Source organism: Siniperca chuatsi, linkage group LG4 (assembly GCF_020085105.1).
Source record: "Siniperca chuatsi isolate FFG_IHB_CAS linkage group LG4, ASM2008510v1, whole genome shotgun sequence".
In the NCBI taxonomy this organism is placed as follows: Eukaryota; Metazoa; Chordata; class Actinopteri; order Centrarchiformes; family Sinipercidae; genus Siniperca; species Siniperca chuatsi.
This window is the reverse complement of record NC_058045.1, coordinates 24,887,423-24,909,253: the sequence shown is the minus strand read 5'-3', so window position 1 is coordinate 24,909,253 and position 21,831 is coordinate 24,887,423. Positions and strand designations below refer to the sequence as shown.

General features: G+C 39.9%; 1 protein-coding gene across 13 annotated transcripts in view; it reads left to right on the top strand.

Moving 5' to 3' along the window:
- The window catches only part of mical2b (microtubule associated monooxygenase, calponin and LIM domain containing 2b), a 68,652-nt gene that overhangs the window by 21,630 nt on the left and 25,191 nt on the right, over positions 1-21,831 (top strand). For 12 of the 13 annotated variants that reach the window (XR_006377629.1, XR_006377630.1, XM_044192569.1 and 9 more), the window contains exons 2-13: positions 365-770; positions 3,394-3,601; positions 5,119-5,235; positions 5,972-6,073; positions 6,635-6,790; positions 6,972-7,072; positions 11,196-11,453; positions 11,560-11,675; positions 12,877-13,003; positions 13,904-13,994; positions 16,430-16,577; positions 19,746-19,945. Coding sequence is in view for 10 of the 13 variants with exons in the window: in XM_044192569.1 (XP_044048504.1) it covers positions 507-770; positions 3,394-3,601; positions 5,119-5,235; positions 5,972-6,073; positions 6,635-6,790; positions 6,972-7,072; positions 11,196-11,453; positions 11,560-11,675; positions 12,877-13,003; positions 13,904-13,994; positions 16,430-16,577; positions 19,746-19,945 (1,888 nt within the window). In the remaining 3 variants the exon portion in view is untranslated. Of the gene's footprint in view, positions 1-364; positions 771-3,393; positions 3,602-5,118; positions 5,236-5,971; positions 6,074-6,634; positions 6,791-6,971; positions 7,073-11,195; positions 11,454-11,559; positions 11,676-12,876; positions 13,004-13,903; positions 13,995-16,429; positions 16,578-19,745; positions 19,946-21,831 lie in introns of those variants that run through there. The other variant, XR_006377631.1, reaches the window with a different exon arrangement.

The window sequence follows — 21,831 nt, the reverse complement described above, 5'->3', positions numbered from 1 at the left end:
GGTTGTAATATGTTATTTTGGCCACCAGGTGAACAAAATGGTCTCAACAAACCTTGAACATAATAAGCTTCATGAATGCAGTATTTATTACAGAGCTTTGCATTGGACTGCATTATAGTTTACTGGTGTTCATGCACATCTCCTGTAAGTGACATGAATGTACACAGAAATAAGCTATGTGAAACAGCAGTGTTATAAGGAGGAAAATGTGCAAGAAGCAGGTCTTAGTTATTAGTAATCACCATCTCAACAACTTGCTATTATATGCACAGGATATAGGACTTGTATAGGACCTGGCTCTTGATTGATTTTATTTCTAGTCTCTTGTTTCTCTTTCTAAAAATCTTTTATTTGTTTCTTTCAGAACTAGCTGAGCATGGCGGCACATATCACATCATAGGAGCCCGGTGCTGACAGTGTGGAAGGAGTGAATAGGAAAAGGAAGCACAAAAGGAAGAAGAGAGAGAGTGTTAAAGGAGATTGGACACTTTTTGCCATCAGAGCAGATGGGTGAGACGGAGGATGAGCGTACGGCGCAGGCCAGCGTGCTCTTTGAGAACTTTGTCCAGGCATCCACCTGTAAAGGGACTCTGCAGGCCTTCAGCATCCTCTGCAGGCAGCTAGAGCTGGATCCTCTGGACTACAGCAACTTCTACAGCTCACTGAAGGCTGCAGTTAGCACCTGGAAGGTCAAGGCCCTGTGGACCAAACTGGACAAAAGGGCGCAGCACAAGGTCTACAACCAAAGTAAAGCCTGCCAGGGCACCAGGGTAAGAGAGACCTGTACGGGAGTTTGAGGCTACTAATAGGCAATATGAAACTAGTTTGGTTCCACATCTTAGCAGTCTAATGCTGTTTTCCAATAATGGGAGGGTATTCATGCTAGTCTGAGCCATGAGCAACCACAACCATTTAAGCTGTGCTGGCACAGCATGAATGGTTTTCCGCAAGGTAGCATGGCCAGGTAAGAGGCGTTGTTTGTTTTGATAGTGTTGGAGGTGTGCTGGTTCGTACAAACAGCAGTAAAGGCGTGATCACACAAGAAAGTGGCACAATGAAATTCTTTAGGAAATATGTGGTTCTAGAGGTATGGTGACATACTGTAGTGACTACTCACAGGGCTAGTAGCTGGGAAGCTAACTGCTAACATGCTAGTCAGTCACAATAGCTTTCCAAGCTTCTTTCTGTTTTCTCTGTACTATGCTGTAAACCCCCACTCCCACCTGTTATTTTGTTCTCAGGATTGTACATAATTTCATTCAATGAAGTTATCCCCCTTTAGTAACTTGAAAATCTCAGAGCTAGCAAGCTTGCTAACTATTAGTCAGTAAGCTAGTTAACTCGGTAAGTTCACACAGTTTATTCAAAGTCATTTTTGTACCATTGACTCCTGTCTTGTCACTGCCGTTTATTTTACCTTTTTAGAGGAGGTTAAATAAAAGTGGATGGTGCAACACAGCTAATAAGCTACGATAGCTTCCTCCATTTTGTACTCTCTGGTTCTCCGTTCCACAATAGGTCAGCAAGATGGTTTGATATTGGTCAACGGCGCAAATTTGCATGTCAAAGTTCACCAAATTTCAACTTGACACGAAAGATTTGTATGGATTTACTTCACCCCCTGAAGTGAATCCACTAATCACGGCAATTCCATTGGAGTTAAATGATTTTGCAGCAAAATTATGCTGTTGTAAATGCTGGGGTCACTGGGCCTTATCTAACAGCCCGCTGTGGCTGTTTCCTTTTGTACTATTCCTCCTTCAATATTTAAAGATTATCCACTGACTAAAGAGTGTGAAATATGTCCATATCTTGTTGTGTATACTAATTTTTACTGAAGAATAGCACCGCTAACAAAGTTTTGCTAGTTCTGTAACGAATACATTGTTTTCCTGTAGGTGCTTCAAAATAAAAGACTTCCACTAGTTTGCTGGTGGAAGAAGCTTTTAATGTGAACCAGCAGGATTAGCAGTAACTTAATGCAGCTCCGATCGGTAGGAAAGATATCAGTGAAATAAGGCTGATATCTGACAGTGCCAACAGGAATGTAGGAGTAAAAGTGAGCTCCAAACCACAGAGATTCAGTTACAAACTACACAAGTACTGAGAGCTGAATACAGAGAGACTACTAAAAAAAAAAGAAGAAATGACTCTATTGTCATTAGCATTGTTAAATTCACATGTAATGAATAATCAGTTAAGCGCGAGACTGTCTCCTCCCTCAAACTTTGGTTTGATGTGATGTGCTGATCTGTCTTATTGACTGACCGTATATGTCTAAGTACTATGAGCAGTACATTTTGCATAGTGTTGGAATGACTTCATATCTGAAGGAAAAGATAAGACATCCGGAGGGAAAGGAGGCCAGAGACTCGCAGTGGGCCGATTAACAGAGATGGGTTGGGCTGAGGGTTGGCCAAAAATAACAGCTAAATTGTTATCCCAGACATTTTTTCAGGAGAAACTGCTATTTGGAGAAAGATGGTGGCCCTGTAGCTGGGTGGGCGCTCTCTCTCTTTTTTTTTTTTTTTTTTTTTTTTTGGAACTCAAAATCAAAAACTTAGTTTTCTGCATATTTTGTTCTGTTACATGGAAGATTCCACAAATCATACTCCCAAAAGTGATTAAACTAACCTTCCCCAGATGGCTGTGATAATTGTTTTGTCATTTAATTGTCCCTATAACTATAAAACGGCAAACCGCATGCTGACCTGGAAATGAGACGTTGACTGTAATCACAGAGGACCTTTGAAACTTTCCAAGCTTTTTCTTCTCCTGTTCCCATTTCCACATGATGATGCTGTGTGCTGCTTTTCTCTCGTCTCATCTTTTCTTCTCAGTCCGAAAGCAGATAAAACATCAGTGCCAGTTATTTTAAATAAGGCTGGGATTTGCTGTCCCGCCTACTGTAAGCTGTCACCCTATGCCACACCATATTATAATACTATAAACTATACACTCTCTAAAATCATGCTCTTTACTGTTATTATTAACAGGAAATATTGCAAGATGCACAAATGTCAATCAAACTGCATCTTTGGAGAACAACTGCCAACAAGTTGTAAACAAAGAAACAAAGAAAAATAGTTTTAATACTTCCACTGTCTACATTAAAAAAACAAAACAAATTAAAGCTGAAAATAGCTCCTTCATTTTCTTTGTGTGTTGCATTTGGGGACAATGGGATCATCATGTGTATACTGACATCTTTAGTGTGCAGTACTTCATTTTGTCACTTTTCCTCTGAGCACACGACATAATCAAACCCCAGTTAGAATTAGTGTGTAGTATGCAGTGATGGAAAGAGTACTAGAATAATAATACTTAAAACTTCTTTAAACATCCCTACCACCTTGTCCTTTTGCCTTCTTCTACCTCTTTAACTACATTCAGTGTCTGATCATCGGCGGGGGTCCTTGTGGTCTGCGGACAGCTATTGAGCTGGCCCTGTTGGGCTGTAAGGTGGTGGTGATCGAGAAGAGAGACACCTTCTCCAGGAACAACGTGCTCCACCTCTGGCCCTTCACCATCCACGACCTCAGGGGCCTCGGAGCCAAGAAGTTCTACGGCAAGTTCTGCGCCGGATCCATTGACCACATCAGTGAGTGTAAAGCTGTGTCATTTATTTCTCAACTCCTCTCATTTTGGTGCTTTATTATTATTATTATTATTTATTATTTATTATAAGTCTATCATGAAGTGAGAGAACAAAGTGGGGAAGTTGCCTGAAGCTAAACCTTTCATTCTTCCTCTTTTTACCACATTGTTTCCTTATAATGCTCTGGGAAGGAAGGGAAATAGTTTTTTTGGTTATGTCAAATAGTTTCAGAGAAACAACTTCCTCCACTTTGGGGTCAGGACCCCTTTTTAAAGTTACTTGACATGCCAACAGGATCATGGGAGATTTAAATGACTGTTACTTATGTAATTGGAAATAAAGAGCATGGAAATGTATATCAATTCCGTATAATCCAATCATCTTGAAAACATAATCAGAATCACTTGAATAACAGATACTTTTATATGTTATTCATGTGACAACTTGATTTGATAATTTCTTCTTAAAACTAAAATTTTAGGACCTGTCAACCAAAAGATTGAGAAACCCTATATTACAATTTTGCAGTTCTCTCTCTGTGCTATTTAACTTCCTGTTTTAAAAGAGATAACATGCAAAACACCTTGGAGCCATACATGTAAAAAAAAAAAAAGCCTATCGTGTGTGTCAAATCACTATGATGCAGATAAATGTGACATTGTGTGGCCACAAAACCAAAGCGCCATTCATTTTGGCTCTCTATATTTAACAGTATGGCACAACGAGGGCTGTATTTGCTGGCTGTGTGACTCTGTAACCTGTGAGAGGAGATTTTCCAGCAGCCATGTTTGCTGCAGTTTGCCTCTTCAGTCTCTTTCTCCCTAGTGGGATGTTTCCATTGGCACTTCTTCCTCTCCAGCTTTAGTAACGGTGTCATATATTAATATCTCCCCTCAAAGATGAGCGTACGTCTCATAACCCTAACTTGCTCTCATAAGTGCAACCAGGTCTTCCTCCCATAACTGCTGCTGAGAAAGCACCTGTATTATATTACTATATTGCAGTATATATAAACTATATTTACTCAACTGAAATCCAATGTGTGCCACACTCTAAAATACATTGCTTATTTTGTGTTTTATTTTTTATTAAATAGTGTAATGGTACATTACTCTACTGCCAGAATGTAGTTGATCAAGGACATTTTATAGTCTGTTGGGTAGGGATGCATTGACCTTATACACTGGATCAGTACTGGCAGTAATACTGTTCTTTATAAGTAGATTGGGTATCGGCCATAACCTAACAAATCTATGGCTTCTTTAGCTTCCCCCCAACCTAGCCGGCAGCCACGGCAGCACAGTTGTGCGCTGCTTCTGCCCATTCAGAACACTGACATTTCCTGGTGGCAGGTGCAGAGATAACTGCATAACTGAATGCTTAGTAAACTCACCTCAAGTCAGCCCTAGCTTAAAATGCACATTTGCTTTTATTCCTGTACAGGAAGCTCTAGCCTTGCTTTGTGTGCTTTTTGGATATACAACATCTGCATGTGTGTGTTATGTGTGAATCCACTACAGGTATCCGCCAGCTCCAGCTGATGCTGCTGAAAGTGAGTCTGATTCTGGGAGTGGAGATTCATGTCAACGTGGAGTTCGCCAAACTTGTGGAGCCACCAGCGGAGCAGACTGATGACAGTAAGTCTGCGTGTGTGTGCTGTTATCTATATGTTAAAGGATCATGAGTGGCAGTGACACACAGAGAGACTCTCTGCATATCTCAGCTATATATGGAACGCTCCCTGCTCACAAATTACAAGTGATCAGAAAGTTTCCTAGACAGGAGGCATTTGCAGTGGCAGCATTTATAGCACTCTATTGATAGTCTGCTGACAGTTACATTTTAGTTCTGCTTTGAGTTTGCTTTTCTAAGGGTCCCAAAATATGCCAACTGTCCTAAATATGATGTATGGGGACTGTGAAGTTGGCCTTTAAATGTGGATGAGTGAGGAGGATCAGGCAGAGATCTGTCTGCCGTGATCCCAGGGACTTTCTCACTTTAACACTCCAGGGAGCACGATACAACCAGTCGTCGACTTAGAGGACTGAGCAACATACTGTAGCTGCTGTGTGACAGCTGAGAAATAACCACATGAACCTGATGTGGTCAGAAAAAAGAAACAGTCTCCCAATCAAATCAACACTTTAACATGATATGTGAATCAGGGGCCACAAGAAACACTGTAAAGTCCCTAGCATGTGTTATTACTGTCCTCCAGTTTTCGAAGACCTTCGCTACGCATCACCTCTAACTTCCTGTCACCTGACTTTCCTTTCACTATTCACTCACACTGTCCTTAGATTACATGTATGTTATGGTATAAAAATAATCAAATCGAAGTGGGTCCAGCTGATTTGTTGTGTTCTTCCACAGGTCCTGGGTGGCGAGCAGAGGTCCGGCCCTCCAGCCATCCTGTCTCAGACTTTGATTTTGATGTGGTGATTGGAGCTGACGGACGCAAAAACACATTAGACGGTGAGAAAGAAGGACTCGCAAACGGGAATGGTGCTGTGGTGTGAACTATGGCGGTTGATATGGTTCAAAAAGTTTGTTCCTGACCCACATTTGTAGGACAAATATACGCTGCAGTCAAAGCCCCAGTTATTTTTACTGGAAAAGAGGTGAGGTGTCGCAAAGCTGCTTTCAGTCACTGGATAAAGCATTTTCTGTTGACACAGTTTTAACTGGAAGCTTAATAGTGTGGGGTCAGCTGTGTGTGTGTGCTCGTTTATGAACTGTTTGACAGCTATGTTAGCTTTCTGTCCGGGTGTAATTAATGGTATGTGTGTTTTGTGTTCATCTGTGTAAGTGTCTGTGTGGTATATGCGTTGTGCATATGTTTGCTGACACGTAAAGTAACTGATTAATGAAGTAGTAAACATTCTTCTCTGTAAATGGTCGACTCCAGAAGCATTTGTGTCTCTGTGACTGCTGGGACGTAGTAGTCCTAAAAATGCGCCTTTTAATTAAATATTTTTCACCATAGGTTTCCCTCTGCATGGTTCATTGCTAAGGTTTTTATTCCTCTCTTGGCAGGTTTTGGTCGCAAAGAGTTTCGAGGGAAGTTGGCCATCGCCATCACGGCAAACTTTGTCAACAGGAACACCACAGCAGAGGCCAAAGTGGAGGAGATCAGTGGGGTGGCCTTCATCTTTAACCAGAAGTTCTTTCTGGAACTCAAGGAGGAGACAGGTGAGTTAGAAAAAAATGTGGCACCAGCAACCCATACTATAAAGCCTCCTTTTCTTAAGAAAAAACACTTCTCTGTTTGAGTTGTATACCATGTGCTGTCTGTTTGCTTCTCACACTCTAATTGCTCCTTCTTACAGTACTTTAAGTACCCTTTGTAAAGTAATTCTGCTCGTGTTTTCAGGAATTGACTTGGAGAACATAGTTTATTACAAAGACAACACACACTACTTTGTCATGACGGCCAAGAAGCCAAGTCTGCTGGACAAAGGGGTCATCATAAATGTGAGTTTACTCAGGCACGCACATACGCATGTGTACACACAGCCGTATTCATTTTGACACCTGATTTTGATTTAGTCTTAGACAAAAATATTGTTTTTGTCAAATTTTAGTCATTTTATTATTGTTTGTTTTAGTCTAATTTCTGCATTTTCAATTCTTATGTCGTCTTAGGATTCTGAGGCTACAGCTGACACCATCGTTGTCGTGTACAGTTAGCATGGTTAAAGGTGCTTTAGCATAGCATTCCTTTAACATTGTTGGACTCACAATGAACAGTTAAAAAACAAAAGGATCAAAATCGATGTTCGGTCAGAGATTCGGGTGTGTTATGCTAATATAGCCTCAAGCAGAAATGAGGAGCGGGCTACAGAGGTCTTGTAAGCTCACTTACACCCCCAGATTTTTTCATTTTCAGACTTTTAGTCTTCAGCCGACGCTGACTCAAGTGACATCACTTGAGGCAATTTATCAGACTTTGCGTAGCTCCCTCTGGAGCCACAAAAGGCTTTATACAACTTTTGCATATATGCAGTAGTACTCCCCATGTCCTGTAAGAAGACTCTGATGTGTAAAATGGATGGAGTTCCCCTTTAATGCAGTAATTTTCCTTTAACAAATAGAGAACGATTTAGATGGTTAACAGCCTACATTAATGCGAAAGATGGCAAGTTGAAAGTAATGGTAACGTTAGCCATTGATAATGTTATGTAACATAACATTAGTCAAATACAACATGCAGCCAGTGTTGCCAACTATTTTCAATGGAAAGTATCTAAATCCTGCTCAAAAAGTTGCTAGATGATGTCACATACTAATTTGCATATACATGATGTCATTACGCCACTATTTACATACATACAAGATTTAAAAAATGAAGGTTAATAAAAAGTTAAGCTAAACTTAACGGGCTCTAACTAGCTTTATCATTAGCTATCATTAGCTATCATTATTTTTCAAGCTGCTATCGTCTCATCACTATGAATCTAAATCTACCTCTAATTTCAAAAACTTTTTATGTAGGCTATTGAATAGAGTATGAAGTGTCATAGAATAAACTCACTCATAAACTCTATGTATGTTAAGAATAAATAACAGTCAAGTTAAATTATTTAGAATAAACAACAAATGAGAGGGAGTTCCCCAGACAAATGGGGGTTAAGCAGCTAAACAACATCTGAACAAGAGGTATATTTGGGTGGCGGAGGATACTGTTTTGTCAATCAGGAGCATACACTATATAGTATGTAACTGCAGATGCATATAGGTCGTGAATAAGACTTTACTTTGCATTAAAACAGTTAATACCTAATGTGACAACCAAATGGACAAATTATCGTTTAATTTTTATTTGTTGATGAAAATTGGAATACTTCTTGTCATAGTTGTCAACTAATATTTTTCCTCATTGTTTTCGTTGACGAGATAAACACACTTATAGGCAAGAAACAAACACACACATACGGGTTGCAATATTTATTTGCAAGTGTTTTTTTTGGGCAGACAGGAATGTGTGTTCACCAAGCAGTGAGCATCCAGCTTTGGCAGTGAGTGATGGGCCTCTATAGGGGATGATAATGAAATAGGGCTCTAATTAGATTCTCGCACTCTCTCACCTTTCTTCTATCTCCCCTACAGACTCACAAACACCCACACACGGACAGAGGTGTTCTCTCTGTGAGGGTCGTTGTCCTCTACAGAGATTAGGCAGTATAAATGAGGATATTATTATGGCATTGGGGTGCAGACTGGATCATATTAGGACAAGTGTTGTTAACCCTCCCAATTAACAATTATCTGAAAATACAGACACACAAATGCAGAATGTCTTTTTTTTTCTCTCTCTCTCTCTCTCTCACACACACACACACACACACACACACACACACACACACACACACACACACACACACACACACACACACACACACGCGCACACACACACACGCACGCACACAGGTGTTGAAGCCCTGCCTTGCTGTGCCCTCAGTGGTCTCCATCTCATCTTACATTGCCCATTAGTGCAGAGTGATATCTCACTGTGTCAGCTGTGTGACAGCCTCATCACACATAATAACTCACTGATTCAACAAACTGACTAACTTGGTTATGTCATCATGATCCTGTTGCAGAGAAACATGCCAGTCTAAATTTATTTTTCATTTAATTTCTTGAGAAATGTGAATCTTGTTTCTGAATCAGTCCCAATCTTGTTTCTTTGTCCAACACGTCATGCTGGTTCTCAGGAAATGTTATTTTGATAAAAACATGGGATAATGAGTAACGAGTCAAAACAACATGACATTCCTGAGTGACTCAAAGGGAGATGGCATCATTGATGGGGGGCAACATGTTTAGACTGATCACTCACTAATGTCGAGTTCGCACTCAGGCCTGCGATGAGCCACAAGCTGACATGATAATCAGCTGCAGCAGCAAACTGGACTCTGATTGCTCTGGTGATTTTAAAGATTCCAAGCTTGACCATTAAATATTGTTGTTTGGCTGAAGGCAAATTATTTTTTACCTAAGTTCCTTGAAATGAAAGAAAACCAATCAGGGAGCTCAAATGCCCAAAGCCCAGCTTAAATTAGATACTTTTATAGACTCCAAAGGAACAGATATAACAAGAAAGTTCATTTTCTGTTTAATCTTTAGCGAAAAATACTTAGCAAATAGCAAAAATACTTACTGTAAATGTACCTTGAAATGTCAAAGCTAACACATTTAAAAAAAATTTGTGGGGAAAAAGAATGATTCAACAAAATAATAGAGATAGAAAACTGTTACTTCTAACAGCGAAAAGAACCATTATTTTTTAAATTAATTAAATAGATTTTGAGGCTCCAGAGTCACTCCAAAAGCAGTGAAATCTCCCCTTTTTGCATTTTTACAAATAGAATGAAGAAAACAATTTTTGATTCATAGTCTGATTCATGTTATTCCACGCACATTTGTAGTGCCCCCTAGCGGTCGATTTGAAGGAAACTTTCAGGGCATGTTTCAGGTTCTTATGTAGACATAGCCTGGCAGTTTTGTGATTATTGGACAAACAATGCCTGATTTATAGTCTGATTTGCGTTATGCCACGCCCCCGTTTTTTGCATTTGTAGCGCCTGTAAGCTTTGTGATGATTGGTCCAACGGTTGTTGACTTTGGTCTATTTATGTGCTGATCCACACCCTTTTGAAGTTCATTGGTCAATATCTTGCAAAATAAATAAGATATCAACGAGTTTTATACATTTTTTGATAAGCTTCATCCAGTGATGATCCACCAAAAATTTGGTAACGATTGGACCTACGGTTTAGGAAGAGATGTCAGAAATGTGTTTTTCAAAAAGTTCAAAATGGCGGAAAATCTAGTTAGGCGGACTTTAGTGCTCCAAGAGGCTTTTTTGTAGAGCACATTTACACTCACGCTGTGAGGGGCGTGGCCTGTTCAAAATTGCATTTTTGGTCCTTAATTACAGCCCCTTCGGGGCTTGAACCCCTGATTAAGTCGACTTAAAGCTGCATTGAATTTATAAAAAAATGTTACCACAAAATAAGCTCAGAACACACCACTGGCATATTATCACCTAATAACATTGTTAAGGCAATTTTTTTTAGCAAACATTTGCCTATTTACACATCTAGCAGACACGGAGCATTATCATTCATTTAGAGTCATGTTTTTTTCCACCTGACAACTGTAAGTCCAATATTTTCCTTTTAGCTCTGTTTTGGTCTCTACCAACTCATGAGAAAAAACATCTGGCTACTTAGCAGCTAAATAGTACACTATGTCCATGTGCTAGTTGCTAACTTTGTCTTGTCTGCCTTCTAACTGAAAATAGCTGCCTGCTGCTGCTGGAAACAAGGTTGATAAGAGTGGAGTTTGTGGGCTAGAAAACCAACATAATGAGCTAAAAGAGGCTAAAAAGCTCATTAGAGAATCCCTTAGTAGGGAACAGCAGAGTCAGGTGATAATTCTCTGTGGGGTTGTCACTACATCCAACCCCTTTAATGTTACACTTAGTCATTTGATCCATTGTTTATATAAAAATATTGATTAGTGCAGCAGCATTTAGTTTATGTTTTCCGTGATCTCTGCCATAAACCTTCCTTCCCTCATCTCAATGCAGGACTACGTTGAAACAGAGCGACTGCTGAGCCCTGACAACGTCAACCAGGAAGCATTGCTCTCCTACGCCCGTGAGGCAGCTGACTTCGGCACAAACTACCAGCTGCCGTCCCTGGACTACGCCATCAACCACTATGGGCAGCCGGATGTAGCCATGTTTGACTTCACCAGCATGTACGCCTCAGAGAATGCCGCCTTGATCAGGGAGAAACACGGACATCAGCTACTGGTCGCACTGGTGGGAGATAGTCTGCTTGAGGTACGAGGTAGCAGTGACAGCGGGTGTTGCGTTTGAGTCGTCAGAGTTGCTTGACATTCTGGCCTCAGATTGTGTGTGCTCACGCTGACATGTTCTCTGCTTGCAGCCCTTCTGGCCAATGGGTACAGGTTGTGCTCGGGGTTTTCTGGCAGCCTTCGACAGTGCTTGGATGGTTAGGGGCTGGGCACAGGGCAGGAGCCCTCTAGAGATACTGGCTGAGAGGTTTGTGGGTTTGTGTTCCACTTCTTGTAACTTAAGCTAAGCAAGATAGACTTGTCTGTGCTCTCGAATTTATTTTCTCTGGATTTCATACAGATGAAAACAAGCATCAGTCCAGACAGTCAAGGACAGTTAGTTGGTTTGTCTGTACAGCACTTTGGTCCAAAACAAGATAACTTGGCAACTATTGGCCAGCCACTTATTAGTATGTGTATACATGTTCCCCAGAGGATGAGAGAGATAAGAGGTAGGAGATAATTATCCAATTATCAGTTATCAAATGGGCAGATAACTATGAAATGTGCTGAGCAGATTCATGCTCCACAAAGGATGAACCATACACACGGTTTCCCCTATCTCGTTCGTCACTTGTAATTGTCAACTTTGTTCACAAGAAATTTAATATAATGACCAGCTTGCTGTGAAATGTCTTGTGGTAGTTCATGCTCCTCAGGATGAATGCTAAGGTTTATAATGACCCTATGATCTTTCCTCTGGCTCCACTGTCAGCCCAAACTTTGCACTTGTAGACAAGAAATATAAACATGTGAAAGGCAAATTGACTTACCATAAACCGACCACATTCATGCTCCCCAGAGGATAGACCCTTTCTATTTTCCTAGCACCACTCTCAGGCTAAAATGGAAACTTTTCACACAGGATATCTCATAATCTAATGTGCAGATTAGTATCAAATTTGCTAAGCACATTCATATCTTGCAGGGGATACCTTGTGACTGTATATAAAGAAGCTACCTAAACACTAAAACTACCAATAAAGTTGCTGAAACTACACTTTTTACTCTGTACAGGTGCCTCTACAGGTAGCCATTGGAGCTTTACACTTTTTATACTTATTTTACTGTGCTTACGGGTTGGTGTCCTGTTTATGATCTTACTTCTAATGAACTATACCAGCTTTGAAGGAGACCATGAATTCTCTGTGGGTATTTCATGTCGCATGAATCTGAATAGCTTGAGTTCAAATAAACCAGTCTGGATATGTCTAGCGTAAATGCACTTTAAATTATGTAGATTTAATGTTAAAGGTCTTTTATTTATAGCTTTGAAAGCAATGTTTTGTGCTTTCAGCCTGCCTCAGTGTTTGCTGTCTTTAGAGAGATCAAGTGGTTGCAGTGTTCTCAGATCTTTGAAGCTGCAGTATCTTGAATCTGCCAGTTATATCTGCCCTGTTGTTCCTCAGGGAGAGTATCTACCGGCTGCTGCCTCAGACCACTACAGAGAACATCAGTAAAAACTTTGAACAGTATGCCATTGATCCTGCCACCCGCTACCCCAACCTCAACTCCAGCTGTGTACGCCCACACCAGGTCAGTCCAACACTTACATAATGATAATAAACTTTATCTGTATAGCAGTTTTCTTAATTAAGTTACAAAGTGCTTTCTAAGGAAAAGAGAAAAAAAGAAGAAGAAAAGCAAATTAATTAGTAGTTACAGTATGCATTTGAATGAAGCCTGATATCAAAGGAAGTAAAGGAATTAAGAGACATTTTAATCATGGGGCTTCTGCTCTAAGTGACATTGGATTTAAAGTGTTTCAATCTTTTTTTCCATTATTGTGCATGTTGAATCCAGGATATTATATGTTTTTAATGACCAAATATTTCTCAAATAACTTGTTTGGAAGTTGAACTCTTTCTGCTACAAATGCTGCATCGTGAGATCCGACCCCCCCCCTTCCATGCTGTGATGCCACCCAACCACACCTCCCATATAGAACAACAATTGTAGCTATGCATAGCTAATATTTCTAGTATGCAAACCATTGTGTTAGAAATGTTTGGACTGGGGCAAGTGTTAATGCTTGTGTCAAACATGCAAACAAACATACTACATACTGCAAACTACTGAACTATGATTGCTTTTGTACATTTGAGAGTAGTCAACAATGAGTATATTCCTTTAGCTCTGCTAATTAGCAGCCTTTAGCAGCTAATACTACACTAGCTACTTTGATCAAGTATATAGCCATGATTGCTCTTTTCAAGCCATTATTTGTCCACCTTCAGTTGTCTGTTGTGGCTCCCAGGAGATTTGTGTCAACTGCAAATCCTTTAAATCCTACTGTTTGCCTTTGCAATGACTTGGTGTCCATGTGATTGTGTTAAAACTAATCTGATCTAGTTTTAATACAATTTTACTGAATAGAATATTTCCTTACATCTCTTCTCCTGCCTTTCTCTCTTTCTCCTCTTTTCTTTTTTTCAGGTACGTCACCTGTTCATTGATGGCCAACAGGACTCGTGTCACCGGGAAAGAGGAGGACCCACACGTAGATCAGTGAACTTGTCCAGAAGAGGTGAGATGCAGAATCTCTTTTCCCAATCCCCAAACACAAACTGCTGATTAAGTCCTGATGATGTCCTGATGTCATTGTGCATGAAAATATTGATGTGATGGGAAAAAAAAGATCTGATGTGATGACATAGCACTGAAGGTTTCCTCAACCGTTCCTAGATTTAACAATGCTCACTGAGTATGTTTGATGTTTGCATATCGTGAGGAAATTGTTATATTTTCATTTATTTATATATTTATATATATATTTATATATTAGTGAGTATATAGAGTGTTAATTAAGACAGACTGTAGATGCATCAAATATCTTTAGATGATGTAGTGACAGTGAGGATTGCTGCCAACTACTCAGATGGGACTGTATTCTACTTTCAAAGCTCCCTGTCATGTTATAATGGTAATCTGATCATCCTATGAGTCACCACTGAGATTAGATGCATCCACAGCCCCATTAACACTGCATGAAATCTTTCCTTGATACCTTTATAAGTTAAATTTAGACACTCTGTTCATAAACTTGTCTTAACTCTGATTCAGCAACATAGCATGACCAAAACAGTTTTAATGAATGCCGTGCTGTTTGAACACATTTTAACTAATCAGAGTGAACTCAATATAGTTCACTGGAGAGATAAGGTTGACATCATGAATGCTTCCCCAGCCCCTTCTCAGAGAAAACTAGCCATATCTCAGTCACAGGCTGACACACCTCGTCACAGACAATACAGCTGGATAACATTACAACCACATGAGGGTCAAACATGATGCCTTTTACAGAAATGTGCCAACATCCTCGACTCATCAGCAGGGTTAGTATGGAAGCAAATAAGGGTCATTAATATTTTGAGCTTGTGAAATGATGTTCACAAATAATTTCACAGCCTGCAGTTGTATATAACCTTTTGTGTGCATGTGAAAAAAAATTGCATGCACGTATCTGAATGTGAATATGTAAAATAATAATAATTAATTCAAATTTGTGAAGGTGTAATAATGTTTTGCAGCTGTAGAAATATTTAGTGCATGTGTGAAAAAGGTTTGTGCACACATATAATTTGCACATGTGGAAAAACTTTTGTAGCTGTAGAAATATTTGGTGTATGTGTAATTAAAATTTGTGCATGTGACATGATCACACAAATTTCCTATTATGTGTATACGACACTGAAGTTACAAGCAACGAGTTACAAGCACGAATTTTGACCCTGTTTTACACCTGAGCTGACCGGCCAATCAGCACGTTGCCCAATTAACTGTATGGGGCCAATAGAGTTGTCTTCTCTATGATGGAGGTTGCTCCCAGAGAGGAAAAAGTCCTTGTTTAGTCACGTTACAGCAGTATTAATATATATTTTTGTCCACTTGGGGGCAGCAGAGCAACCTTTACATATTATCACCTTATGTTATAACGTGTTAGCAAACAGTGGCTTATTTACACATCCAAAGCAACATTAGCATTTATTTGGAGTTCTGTATCTGGCAACTCGTTGAATGAAAGTCCAATATTCACTATCCTTTTAGCGCTGTTTTGGTCTCTATCAACTCCTGAAAAATGTATTTGGCTCTTAAGCTGCTACTGTGAGTGCTCCAGCTAGTCGATAACTTTGTCTGTCTCCTTGTGCTGGGCGCAGGTAGTGTACAATGGGTTTATCAGAGTTTTTATAAAAAGCTGCCTCCTGCTGCTAGAAATTAGGTTGATAAAGAATGGTGAGACAGAACCAAAACATTAAAGTTGCAGGCTGTAAAAACAAAGCATTGAGCTAAAAGACTTCGTAGAGCTGAGGGGAAATGCAGAGTTGGTGATAATTCTCTGTGGGTTTATCACTATGATTGACCTCTCACCCATTGTAGATAAGAATATTGATTATTGGAGCTTTAAGTCTTGACACTCAAGATCTAAATCAAATCCAATGTTTGGATTCAAGGCCTTTGTGGTGCTGTTGACTTTTATTGCAGTACACTGAGAGGTGTTTCTAATATTTTGTCCACTAAATATGAGAAACAGCCCTCAGTATAACACAAAACAGCACAGCAAACCACAGCCTCCTAAATGACCATAAAGTTAAATCAACACCTTATTTCCCATGAAACAAAATGTCTTTTAATATAAAAGGTATCAATGCAAGCTTTCAGTAACCCACCTACCTCTTTTTCCCCATTACTTTCGTAGACAGATCAACCCTGAATAATAGAAGAAGTGCCATGAAGTTACAGTCATATGCATTTTAAAGCGCATCAAAGCGAGTGCTGCATATCTTCAAAGTTGGCCGATTTGTGCACTGGCCTGAATGTCTGCTCTGTCTCTGTATTTGCTGCCAAAGTGCTTTAGGCTTGGGAGGACATTCAAGTTTGTCAAGTCACAAGGCTCAAGTGAACCCCCAAGTCACTGGTTCACCAGCTTGACAGTACCTTTCTGACACTATTTCTCTCCTGCAGAGTCTGAGGTGCGTCCTGGCCGACTGCTGACCTGGTGTCAGAAGCAGACTCAGGGCTACAGAGGTGTTGACATCACCAACCTCACATCTTCATGGAGGAACGGCCTGGCCCTCTGTGCTCTCATACACCGCCAGAGGCCTGAGCTCATGTAAGAACACACACAAAAGCACACACAGTCCTTTCAGGAAACACATGTGGAAATGTTAACAGTTATCAGGCCTGGGCGGTTTTCTGTTGGCTTGTGAAGCGTCACCTATCCAGACTGGCTCTCTTTGAGCTCAGCGGGATGAAATTCATCTTTGTATTGAAGTAGTGTGCAAATAGTCAGCTCTCAGCTCAGAAATATTACCTAGTTAGTTAGGTAGTTAGTTAAACTTTATTTATTTATTCAGGACAAACTACATATACTACTCTGTATATTGTACATAGTGTTCTTTATTTATTTTCTTGGATTTATTTCTTTATACCTCGTGTTTCCTTGTAAACGGCATTCAGAGTGGAAGGCAAAGGAAGAATTTCATTGTACGGGGAAACTTGTTTATAACTGTGCATATGACAATAAACGCTTTGGCTTTGATACACAATATTAGAAATATAATCTAGTGAAGTTTTAAAGTCTCTCAGAGGAATGAATGTCTCTAACTTCAAGCCTTGTTGCAGTTCATTCCAGTAGTAAGGTGCATAGTACCTATCCTGTGATCTGGTGTCATGGCTATAGCTCTGAACTCAACTAAGGATGTTAAATATCTCGGCAGCTTAAATAGCAAGGCCTTATAAATGAAGACACAGGTATGCTGATGCATTCTAAATGCTAGTGATGAGCATCCAACCTTTTCACATAACTCACAGTGGTGAGTGCAAGAGCTATCTTGTCTAATGAATCGAATGGTACTGTGGTAGACAGCATCCAGTGGTTTAAGTTTAGTGGCAGCAGCATGAGCATACAGGATATCTCCATAATCCAATGTAAACATTATGGTAGATTGTATAATGTTTTTCTTGTTTTCAAAGGAGAAACAAGCTCTGTTTCAGTATAAGAATCAAATTAGAATTTTTAATTTAAGAGCAAGATGTTCAACATGAGTTTTGCAGGACAATCTGTTGTTTAGTCAAATTCTTAAGTATTTATAATGCTGTACTGTGTCAGATCTCCATTTAGTGCATAGATAGGATTGGGAACATCACTGGTTCATGCTCTTGTGAAATGCACACATTTTGTTTTTTTACAAGCTTTAAATTAAGCAGGGAGGTCTGGAGGCGTCGAAGGCATCAAAATCGCACTGTAATATGGAGAAGGCCTGGTTTGTGGTGGGGCCGATGCCATACAAGATGGCATCATCAGCATAGAAGTGGGCATTACAGTACAGAGTTGGAACATAAATATTATTTATGTACAGAGCATATAGCAGTGGGCTTAATATTGATCCTTGAGGGACACCTTTATCACCCATTTAGAGACTTGATTTGAAACCATCTGCAACAACAGTTTGGACTCTACCAGAGAGGTATAACTTGAACCAGCTGTAAGCAAAATCATCGAAACCCATAGAAAGCAGCTTGTTTAACAAAATGTTGTGATCAACAGTATCAAAATCCCTGGACAGATCTACAAAGAGTGTGGCACAGTGTTGTATACGGAACATTTGTACAAGCATTGAATAGGCTCATAATGTTGTAGTTATCATAAAGTTGTAGTTGATTTTTGCACTTTTACTAAGTAATTCTTAAACATGAAAGATTAATTGAACCTTGAAAGTTGAATCAGCTGACTACTAATAGGCATTGCAATCCTCTGTGAATTGTAAGACCTGTTTCTATTTTCACATTGACTCTTGTCCTCTGTCACATTATTTGACAAATGTAAGAGAATAGTTTATTTCCTTGTTTAATGCTCCACTTTTAAGTTGCATGTGATTTTGCTGACACTCCATCCAAGTGATTATGGTGAACTTAACCGCTGATTAATCTAATTCAAAACAGGCTGTCATATAGTCCACACTGACCTACTTGATCCAGTCTGCTCACACACATCTGAGAAAGCAAATGAAAGTGTCAGAGAGATCGGTTGGAGTGACATAATTTCTCTGAGGGGTGCTCATTTTGTACATCTCAAACATCTTAATCCTTGTCATAGCAAGTAGCTGTGATTTCACACATACTGTATGATCTGTACTCATATAGAGATGATTTTTGAATGGTTGGTGTTTTTTTCCATGGTCCCAACATTTACCTGTCAAATAGAGCAGTCGCAGTAGCTAGTCGCCAACTGTGTCTGCCTGCTGTTTGGTGCTGAACAGGTAGTGTACAGTGGGTTTTTAGAGCTTTTTCTCTGTAAACAGCTGCCTGCTGCAGCCGAAAACGACCCTATGAGAGCAGTGAGAGTGAGCCAAAACAGTAAAATTACAGCTGGAGAGCTAAACAATGAGCTGAAACTTGCTGTAAAGCCGAGCTAATATTAACATTATCTTTCCTGTTGTTCCATGCTCAGGCCAAACTCTACATTTCTGCCTCAATAGTGATAAGACTCTAAGCAGCCTTATATATTATATTATATTATATTATATTTGGGTTCAGGAGGCAGACACCATCTCCACATTTAAGAGTAGGCTTAAGACTTTCCTCTTTGATAAAACTTAGTTAGGGCTGGATTGGGTGAGCCCTGAACCATCCCTTAGTTATGCTGCTATAGGCCTAGACTGCTGGGTGACTTCCCATGATGCACCTCTTTCCTCTCTCCTTCTCTCCCTCTCCATCTGTATGCATTTTTATCCCACTATTAAGTCTGGTTCTGTCCAAGGTTTCTGCCTCTTAAAGGAAGGTTTTTTCTTGCCACTGTCGCCAAGTGCTTGCTCATGGTGGGAATTGTTGGGTCTCTGTAAATATTATAAAGAGTATGGTCTAGACCTGCTCTATAGGAAAAGTGCAATGAGATAACTTCTGTTATGAATTGGCACAATATACTGAAAATAAATAAATAAAAATTGAATATGTGCACTGGCATGGCTAGAGATTTTTAGTCTTGTTATCATCACATCAGGAAGCAGATATGTCAGTGCAGTGCATACAGACAGAAATAATTCTTTAATTCAGCATGGCATTATTTTATCTTTAACTCTTCTTCATCACTTAGTGAATGACAAACAGAAACAGCTAGATCCCAAAAATCATCTAAAGCAGCATCCCCTTTCCACCTTCTCTTTTCCTCTTGTCATCTCACCTCATCGTTCTCTTCTGCCATCGTTGGGAATATGGGGGATGTTTCAAGAAACATTATACACTCATACACTAACCTCCCCTCACTTTTGTTCTTCCTCAGTGACTATGACTCTCTTAACGAGGAGGATGTGGCGGGGAACAACCAGTTGGCTTTTGACTTGGCAGAGCGAGAGTTTGGCATCCAGCCGGTGACGAGAGGAAAGGAGATGGCTGCGGAGGCTGAACCAGACAAGCTGCTGATGGTTCTTTACCTCTCCAAATTCTACGAGGCCTTCAGGAACTCCCCAGGAAACAACTATGGTCAGGCTAATTCCTGCTTCTGTCAGAGAATCAAAACAGGGGCTATGAACTTGTTTCATTAACTGCTGCGAAGCTCTTAAGCATATATTTGTGAGTGCTATAACGTGAAAAATAAGGGGGATTAAATTCTAAAGCTAAATGGCAAGTAATCATAAAGTACTGATGTTTTCTGGTTGAAGTGACAGTGAATCCTGATAGGGAGAAGTAATAATCATGAATGACCATGTGGTCTCTCACATGAAATAATTCCAAAATTAGATGTGGCTATATAGTTGATTGAGTTCATTATTTTTCAGTAGTAGAAGGCATGAATGATATTTTATTGTTAAAAGGTCAGTCTAAGTAATGCTAATCTCCTACTGTCACTAAACATTGTGAATGCTAAGGACAAAAGCAAAATACCTCTAGAGACTTGTTGATTGATTTAGGAGTTTTTGTTCTCCTTACTCTGAAATGTCAGGTCAGTCTTCATAAAGTCCTTGAATCTAACTGTACAGGACTGGAAACAAAAAATCTTAACACAACACCACTATCAACTATTGCGTCCAACATTACCATAGTCAGAGTGTCGATGCCTCTCTGACTTCCCAACCCCAGTTTGACGAAAGGAAATGATTAGTTTACATATTCACTCCAGCGTATGAAAAAGGGATCCAGCCATACAGAACCAACAGATGGGGAAGTGCCTGGGCCAGCTATGCAGTGCACGGTTGGACGCAGAGTTTCACCCTGACTGCCAAAAAATGTGTAATACTATACCTAACCAAAAAGCTGTGAAAATAGGATCTCATTCCTTTTTTATTCCTAACAGGGAAATAGTACTTTTGCCCTTTCTGTTAGGGAATAGTACTACAAAATATCCAAATAAATCATTAAGTTTAGAGAAGCTAACAGAGGTCAGAGTCAGGCTGGTCTTCAAAAATCTCTGGTGCTACGTAGTGTTGCTTTGGACACATTTTCAAAGTCTGTTAAAGTCAGTATACAGTACATTCTGCTAAAGAATAGACCGAGTTGTTTTTTTAAATAACTGAGGCTCAGGGACTATTTTATCCACTGCCTGAGCTAGAGTTGTACGTTACACAACCGTGGTCAGGTTAGTCCCTGCTAGAGACATGACTGGTATGTGTGCTATGTCAGTGCAAGCCATATCCAATCACTCTGCGTAACTTTGGAGGCCCTCAGCTCTGGTCACACCACCACTGTAAGCTCCAGCTTCGCCACGTTTCACTTCTAGTGCTTTAATGTGTATGCCCTGCGGACGTCTGTGTCACCCACACTGCTGTCACCACGCAGCAATCCACACCTCTGAAAGGCTGGAAAAATAAGTTACTTTCAGCTAACCATTTTCACAGTCCATTTGGGGGGAATTTGCGGACATTTTAGGAGCTTAAGTGTATGGTTTGGTTATATTTAGCCAGTAATGATGTCTACACTGTGCGCCCTTGAACTATAATAGCCTTGGGTAATTGTTATGCAAAATTGCAATAAAAGCTTATGAGTAGATCAACATTAGAAGTTGTTTTTGTGCTTTAAACTACCCAAAATAACAAAAGTAATGGGTGGAAAATGTTCAGCATTCGAAAAGGAAACCTCCCTTTCTGCTCAGAGAGCATAATTAGCTATTAGCATCGAGCAATCTGGACAGAGACCCGTAGGTTTTAATAAAGTGGTGAATAATTTTGCATAGAAACTGGTGAGGAGGAAATGCCTGTTTTAAGGTAAAGCAGCTCACACTGTTACTGTGTATGTATGAATATTTAATGAATTGTGCAAATGTTTGTCAGGATCTATGATCAATGCTTTGGTGATCAGTTTGACGTGCGTTTTAACGTGGGACTTGGTGACAGCTGATAGAGGTGGCAAACCGATAGCTGTGGATGGAAAAT